Genomic DNA, 8,118 nt, shown 5'->3' with positions numbered 1-8,118 from the left:
TTGAAGATTTAAACGAATCTGATGTGCTGGATCTATGTACTTGCAGCTGATAGGGAACCCCTTTCATATGAGGAACTCATTCAGTTGCAAGCAGAGCCGGCAATTGATGAAGATACAGAACCTGTTGTATCCAAACAGCTAACATCAAAAATCATGTCGAGCGCTTTTTCATATTTTGAACAAGAAATAAACATCCTCTTCGAAAACGATCCTGACGTCGAACGTAGCACTAATGTGTCTCGAGGAATTAACTCAGCCATTAGCTGTTATAAATCACTAAAGGAAGAAATAGACAAGAAGGCAAGACAAACAACTTTAGACAAATTTTTCAAACCACCAGCGCAAAATGATGGTGACAGTGATCTGTAGGTTTTAGTTGTTTCATTTTTATTTAAAAATTATGGAATGTTTTTGAAGTTTTTTATTTTATGTAAAATTTATGTTCTTGTTAAATATGTTTATAATTTAAACAAAATAAAAAAATAAAATGCATTTTGAATGATAAACCATATTATATATTTATTAAATTTGGAACCGATCCCATTGAATTTGTATGAATACATATTAGAATAATTGATTCGTTATACGGCTTTTCGCTTTACGGCCAAGTTTTGCGGAACGTATCTAGGCGAGGCCCCAGTGTATTGTTATTTTAGAGCGCGCCCCTTCCGCAACATGCGAAAAAATATGGCTGGGAAACTGCAAATTTCGTTTGAGTCTAAAATCCTGGATACCAGCCTGTAAAAAGCTAAGATTAATCAAGCTGTCGCTGGAAAAGTCTACCACAGGCACATGGAAAACTTAAGATGATAGACTTCAGTTCAATTTCCTTTCATCTACCATGCAGCGCATAATTGCGTCAAAAATAATAAACCCAATTATTGCATTGCAATTCTCTTTCATTCGATTTTTTTTATTATCTTTGCTAGAACTGGTTGGTACATCCTTCAAAAACAAAAGTCAAGTTCAGACACATAGAAAAGAAATTTTATAAAATAATTTCAAGTCAGTGAAGTTGAACGTGATTTAAAAAATCTATTTACAGTAGGCCCTCGCTTTACACGGCACTCTGGATACACGGTTCCCATACTACACGGAGCTAAAAATCCGACATCCCTCCGACTACACGGACTTCTTATTACACGGTATTTGGTCAACAGCCCATAAGTTCGTTGTGCAAAAGGGTATTGATGTAAATTTTGTTATCGACTTTTATCTTTTAGACATGCCTGATTATATGAAAGCTGCCTAAGAACCCTAAGAACACATTTGAGCTCACTACTGCGTCGCGCCAATTTTTGAATAAGGTGTCAATGTACTACATGTCATTTCGTCCGTATTACTCCTACTTCAAGTTGTATTTCTTGGTCTCCATACAGCGCGATAAAAATGGTCCGATTTGTACCAACTGTGAATCTCTCATAGTACAGATCCCATACTGCACTATGTAAGGTTCCATAGAACGCACTACGAATTAGCCTGAATTGTATGTTAAATACGAGTTTCTTATAGCACGGTTCCCATACTGCACGGTACGCACTTGCCGCGTAAAGCGAGGGTTTACTGTATCTGGAGTTATCCATTGAGACGCCAATATTCACAACAACAGTGTATTATAAAATATGCTATTGAGGTATCCTATTCGAAAATATGAACTACTTAGAGAAAAGGACCCGGGTTCTATACAAATAGGCTTCAGCGGTATGTTTTCTATGTAGCTAATTGAAAAGGACAAACCTTGTAATAATAACATGTTCTTAAAAGTAAATTGCATATTTTCTCGAAATTATCTTAAATTACACTGCTGTATAGTTGTAAAATAAAATATGTTTTAAAATAATATGCGTTGAAAATTGAATTTGCCTGAAATGTCTATGGCGCGAATATCATACCAACACGTTCGCGCAAGACGTCATGTTTTAGAGTATCGAATTCTGTCAAAATGAACTTGGCTACATCCATGATAACATGACAGAAGTGATTTTAAGAAAGTTACATGTATTAATAAGACGCAGGATATAATTAATGCTGTGAGATGAAAACGTTCATAGCCTAATTTGTCCTTAAAGCATTTTTTATCAACACAGGATGAATTATGCCAATGTATATACAGGTGACGAAGCAGTCATTGCCACAAACAATGATGCTAGCGAGTGCAAGAAATGTGCTGTGAATTTAGGATATTGGGACGACAAGTATATATCATATTTTGTTAAGAATTGCGAGAGGAAGGCTCCAGAAATTAATAGAGGTTATTATGCTAGAGTCAAAGGTGTTGAATTGTTCATTGACAAATTTTTAAAAGTAAGTTTTATATGTATGCTTCTTGTTTTCATTTACAGTTATTTGATTAATCTATTGCACTATTGCAGAAGAGTGGTTGCAAAAGCCAAATTATTAATCTTGGCTGTGGTTTTGACACTTTGTACTGGAGGCTGAAAGATGTCAATCAGAAAATTCATAACTTTATAGAAATTGACTTTCCGACAGTCACGTCTAGAAAGTGTTATGCTATAAAGCGAAATAAAGTTCTTCTTGAAAAAATTCATGGTGAAGGTAATTCTATAAAAATGTCTGTTAAGGTTTCTTATATTTTAATATTATTATTGTTATTGTTTCATAGATGGTGAAATAAAATTGAGTACTACTGATTTACATGCAAGTAATTATCATCTTATCGGACTGGATTTGAGGAATATCACTGATATAGAAAATAAATTAAATCAAGCTGAGGTTAATTATGAACTTCCTACATTATTCATTGCAGAATGTGTATTGGTTTATATAGATTTACAACATAGTCAAAAAATGCTCAATTTATTTGCTTCCAGGTTTAAGTCTGCTTTATTTATTAATTACGAACAGGTATATAGATAAATGTATATACATATATATATATATATATATATATATATATCAGGTAATCTATTTTTTTTTCAGGTGAATATGAATGATAGATTTGGAAATGTAATGCTATCTAATTTAGCATCTCGAGGTTGTTGTCTGGATGGTGTCAGTGCTTGCGCTAATATTGAAACTCATCAACAAAGGTGCTACTTATACTTATATTATTGTAACACAAACCATAAAACAACTAAAAACTAAATAATTGTGTGAAGCTGTTGAGTGGATTTAGTTACATATACACGAAGTACATAATGAAGCTAACAGAAATAATATTGTCACTTGAAATTCATTTATAAAACTATAATCAATATTAATATTGCGTACATAATGCTAACTAATTTTCTGAAAAAGGATTGAGCTTCATCAAACATTTATTTATTTTTGTACTTTGGTTGACTTATAAATATTTTAAGTTTTATGTTAGATTTCTAGATGCTGGTTGGCTGGGATGCCACAGCTGGGATATGGTAAAGATTTATAATATGTTATCCTCAGCTGAACGAGAAAGGATAGAGCATATAGAAATGCTAGATGAAGGAGAACTTCTTACTCAATTGTTCCAACACTATTGCATCTCTGTGGCTTGGAATGGCCAACTATTTGCAAGTGAAGAATTCCTTTAAATATATATATATTTATATATAGGTCGTGAAATATTTATTATAGGCTCATACTATTGTACGTACTACTGTTAATATATTTTCTCCTAATAAATTATTTAAAACATTCATCAAAATATTTTAACAACTTCAACATTTCTTCAAAAAACTTTATTTATATATATAATTAAAATAATTAAAAACAGTACTTCAATTGACAGAAATAAATATTAACTCTATGAAAACATGTCATCATATCCAAAGCCTGGCGGTGGCATATGATCGCTATCGGGGGGTGGTCTTCTACCAGGGCGCACTTGATCAGGATTCGGAGGTCCAAAAGGATCAAATCTAGCACCAGGTATTATGCTACCCCTGAATAAATAAAAATGCTTTATCATCCTCTTAAGTCATAAAAACCTACAGTGTCAAGTGTTGTCAATTTCACCTTGCCACACCACCTGGTACCCCTAATCCTGGTTGAGAACCACCGCGCCCACGATATCCTGGGTGGAAAGGATCATAATGCCCAAAAGTGCCATTTGGATTAAAACCTGCAGTAGATAATAATTCACTGTTATTGTTCACTTTTGCGTCATTATTCTCATTATTACCTGTAGGTCCTGGTCGTCCTATGCCTGCCGGGTTCATATCCCGTCTTCCAGCTTCATTTATATCTCTAAGCAAATCTATATTCAAAGATCGCCTGCAAACAAATTACATCATTACAAATTTAATCTTATATCTAAAATTCCATTTCACACACTGTACCCGGGTGGTGAGCGAGGTCGAACAAGAGGATCTGGTAAATCTTGTCTTGGATTTGCGGAGGATTGTGGTGTCTGAGTCTCAGCTTCTCTGGAACTTCCAGCAAAAACAGGATCAAGAAGGTTTAATCTAATAGAGTTTATCACTTCATTGTGTTTGGGAATGAGCTCAGAAAGAGTACCATGGACAGAACCAACAGTATCATTCACAATAAATGCTGCATTAGAAACAACTAAGGTCTCCACATTCTACAGCAAAAAATGACAGTTTAAATTGAACGATATAATAATGTCATACAGCAATTTAATACTATATTTACCAAAAAATTAAAAAAGGCTGATCCTTCGTTAAACATGCCATGCATAATGTATAATTCGTTGTCTTTAGTATAACGAAGAGTTGTTTTTTCTTGACCACTCCAACCCCTTGGTAAAAGTTCACTGGGCACATCACTTGAAGTAATTGTCCTCTATAACACATCAATTTTTAAACAGTGCGGTGTAAGTCACAAAATTAACTTACATTTTCACCAGCGCCGAGGCATCTAAATCCTTGCTTTAAAAGATACCAATGTATAAAAGCGACTAAAATATCCTCTTTTCTTTGAATATCATTTTCTATTACATGATATAATAAATCCCATCCAAAAAACTCGTAAGAAGTCATTTTTTTAATAAATAACGAGCAAACACCAAATGTTTAAATGCAGTTATTGCAGTCTGTGCCATAATATTTGACAAGTCATTATTTATTTTGAATTTTCAAGTGATACTTTTTCTTGTTGGTATTGCTGATGATGGTCAAACTCCATAGATCGTGTTAGTGGCTAACACACATCATTTATTAATTCCATCAATACCCGTTTGCCCGTTGCCATTCGCTTTATATAATAGCTACTGTGTCGCGCCAATTTTTGAATTGTATGTTAAATGCGATTTTTTTATAGCACGGTCCCCATACTGCACGGTACGCACTTGCCGCGTAAAGCGAGGGTTTACTGTGCATACTGTAATTTATGATATGCTATGCTGTAATTATGCTTATTTATCTATTGGCACTTGACTCGGCTGCCACGCTTTTTGCGTTGCATTTGTATGGATTTACACCCTAGTTAAGCCTAAAGAAATTTTACTTCAACAAAATAAATGAAAAGATTTATGAAGGTACTTTTCATAGAAACATAATAAGTGAATCTTTCACAGTCAGAAAAAAAACTCACGCTTTGTATTTATATTATTATTATCCTATTTAATCATTATATTATTATTATTTACATTCCGACAACATTAAATGTATATTTTACATATCTCAGTCCCCCCAGGCAGGTATAAGAGATTATGAAAAAAATACTTTGATTCTAATTTACCGCTACCACGAAGTTAACTTGGCGCCAACACCAGATGTAAATGATGTGTTATACTCACCGAGTCAACGGTCTATATTTATTATCTATCTATGGCTGAAAGTTTGTTTTCATTACATTGACATCCCTACACCCTGCACCTACACTTGTGCCACTTGTGCCATGAGAAACGTCATATTTGACAGTTGGGACAGCGATCACCGTACTGAACGAGTATAGACCGAACGGTGATGAGTCGAGAAACCAAGATGGCTGACAGTGTCAGTTGTTGTGCGTTTGAGTGATAATGTAAAATGTGTTTTATTAAGTTTGAAATTGGTTAGATATGAGAAACGCTTGATTATAAGTGGGATATATACTGGTGCATTTAAAATTAGTGAATTTTTTTTATTGTGTTATTCAGTGATATTGAAATGGCAACTGATAAGATCAAAGTGGCTGTGAGAGTACGTCCTTTCAACAGAAGGGGTGAGAATTGATTAGACAAATCAAAATATTCATTCCATTTGTTAATAGTCATAACATATGTTCAGTTCATTGCAATATTGATTAGGTGTCTTAATCAACGTTATTGTGAACTCTCACTATTGTATTTTGCGTTTCATGCTATTTTGTATGTTTATGTACGGGTTGTTGTCTTGTGATGAGGCGCCATTCTTCGTTCTCTTTTTGGGTTTAGTTCGATAAAATATTAGTACTAATAAAACATTAGTTAACTGTTGCTAACAATAAATGTTACATGCTATTTTACTTTTTTGAATTTGACCATCCTTTATATTATCTCCATTTTCTAGTACATTTCTAGATCTTAAATACAGAATGGTGTAATGGTCTAATTAATAACTTGAATTTATCAATATTTGTTAGTTATGTTAGTCATTCAATGAATGTAATAAAGTTATTTGGAATATCAACTGTTATAAATCGACTTATATTTAGTCTTGAAAAACAGCTGTTTTATTACATTAAAACTTTCTCACATATGTAACAAGTCAATATGTCAATAATATATACAATGAAGTAATACCAAAATTTCGTATGTGAAAAATAATTTGTAATACATTTATTGTGTATTATTTATTGTAAACAATTGAATCAATGATGAACAAAATATTTTGGAGAATTCTTTCCAATATAATTCTAACTATAGAAAACGTTCTCGTCTGCTTCTCGACGTATTTCAGATTTCACTAATTTGTTGATAACATAGCAAATGTTAGTAAATATCGAAAAATATCTGATTTAAAAGACAATCCATAAGAACTGGAATTATGTGTATAATACAGATATAAAAAAAACACGTGGTGGTGATAGTGATAATTGTTCACTATTTAATTATTGAAATGCACGAGAAAAATTGAAACTACACTAAATGTTGAAGTAAAAAGTACGATTTTTCTTTATATGTTTCAATTATTTATTCATGCACCGGATTTATTCATGCACAGATTCAAATTTCCAGATGATAGACTGATCAGAATCTCTCTACAAAACTGACAATGAGAGATGAAAATAATGGCGAAAGTTGCGTAATATTCTTTGAAAACAACGCTTGAAAGTTAAGCATATGACTGTCGAAGTTGTCATATAGGTAATTAATGATGCCTTACAGGTATATGACAAAATACTTGAAATGAAATTCATGATTTCTTCCTGTAATCTTGAAAAAGGGTTGAAAGCGTATTAGCATTGTAGAAAATATATATTTTTTAATTTGTTGTAAGATTTTTCTTCAGTTTGTTCTGATAATGAGTTAGGTACAAAATGTAATGAAAATTAAAGTCACTGGAATTTTTTATTCGAATTGGATCGTTATGGAAAAATATTAGAAATTTGATGCACTTATTTTTAATAGTATATTATTTGCTAATTATTTATAATAACTAGTGGTATGTGGCGTCGTGTCTTAAGACAAATTGCTGGAACTTCCCGTACCGTAACGAAATGTTCGAGGAATATTAAATGTTTTCAAATTGTCTAACATTGTCTAATATTTATAAGAATTATATAATCCGAATTGCAAATTGAAATTATTTGTTTAAAGTATATTAGAACATTAGTTAAAATCTGAATTATTTTCGATATACAAAAAAAAAATGTTTTCGAAAAAAAATTCAAACAAACATTTTGTTCCAAAAGCAATTATTTTGTTAAAACAAGCAGAAAGTTTTTTGAATCATTCAAAGCGGACACTTAGTTCCTTCAAACACTGCCATTATTTGCATATTTAGCTCTGTATCTTCGAAATGGCTGGACTTGCCTTTGCCAAATACTAATCACCTCTTCTACCAATCATTGCAAATGGAATGGTTTTTAGATCATTCAAATCGGATACTCCGTTCTCTCAAAATTTCGATTTTTATTTTCGGCACTCTTTGCTCCGTATCTCCGCAACGGCTAGACCTGCCTTTGCCCAAAACTAATCAGTACCTACATCTCCCTATCAATAGGAATCGAATGTTTTTTTAACTATTCGAATCG

General features: G+C 32.6%; 3 protein-coding genes across 4 annotated transcripts in view; 2 read left to right on the top strand and 1 right to left on the bottom strand.

Annotated features, from left to right (window-relative positions):
* Positions 1 to 1,410: 1,410 nt before the first annotated feature.
* Positions 1,411 to 3,567, top strand: LOC113377318 (leucine carboxyl methyltransferase 1-like). Of its 2 annotated transcripts, none has more exons than XM_026617591.1 (6): positions 1,411 to 1,701; positions 2,114 to 2,304; positions 2,373 to 2,550; positions 2,624 to 2,865; positions 2,941 to 3,050; positions 3,332 to 3,567. In XM_026617591.1, exons 1-6 carry the CDS (start codon positions 1,623 to 1,625, stop codon positions 3,528 to 3,530), a joined length of 999 nt encoding a protein of 332 aa, XP_026473376.1. In that variant the 5' UTR covers positions 1,411 to 1,622; the 3' UTR covers positions 3,531 to 3,567. The 2 variants fall into 2 exon arrangements, with proteins under 2 accessions (XP_026473376.1, XP_026473375.1); XM_026617590.1 differs by having other exon boundaries at positions 2,373 to 2,556.
* A 175-nt stretch (positions 3,568 to 3,742) lies between these two features.
* LOC113375176 (proteasome inhibitor PI31 subunit) lies at positions 3,743 to 5,018 on the bottom strand. The gene is made up of 6 exons (XM_026615123.1): positions 4,797 to 5,018; positions 4,594 to 4,743; positions 4,278 to 4,522; positions 4,121 to 4,212; positions 3,955 to 4,060; positions 3,743 to 3,881 (listed from the first exon to the last, which is right to left on the bottom strand). Exons 1-6 carry the CDS (start codon positions 4,938 to 4,940, stop codon positions 3,743 to 3,745), a joined length of 876 nt encoding a protein of 291 aa, XP_026470908.1. The 5' UTR covers positions 4,941 to 5,018.
* Positions 5,019 to 5,822: 804 nt separating this feature from the next.
* The window catches only part of LOC113378870 (kinesin-like protein KIF13B), an 80,102-nt gene continuing 77,806 nt past the window's right edge, over positions 5,823 to 8,118 (top strand). The window contains exon 1 of the mRNA XM_026619502.1: positions 5,823 to 6,105. Within this exon, the coding sequence (XP_026475287.1) occupies positions 6,051 to 6,105 (55 nt within the window). The 5' untranslated portion in view covers positions 5,823 to 6,050. The remainder of the gene's footprint in view (positions 6,106 to 8,118) is intronic.

This window comes from Ctenocephalides felis, unplaced genomic scaffold, assembly GCF_003426905.1.
Source record: "Ctenocephalides felis isolate EL2017-DRISC unplaced genomic scaffold, ASM342690v1 CF-g0.4_SCAFFOLD_01886, whole genome shotgun sequence".
In the NCBI taxonomy this organism is placed as follows: domain Eukaryota; kingdom Metazoa; phylum Arthropoda; class Insecta; order Siphonaptera; family Pulicidae; genus Ctenocephalides; species Ctenocephalides felis.
The sequence above is the reverse complement of the archived record's forward strand: the minus strand, read 5'-3'. Positions and strand labels throughout refer to the sequence as shown.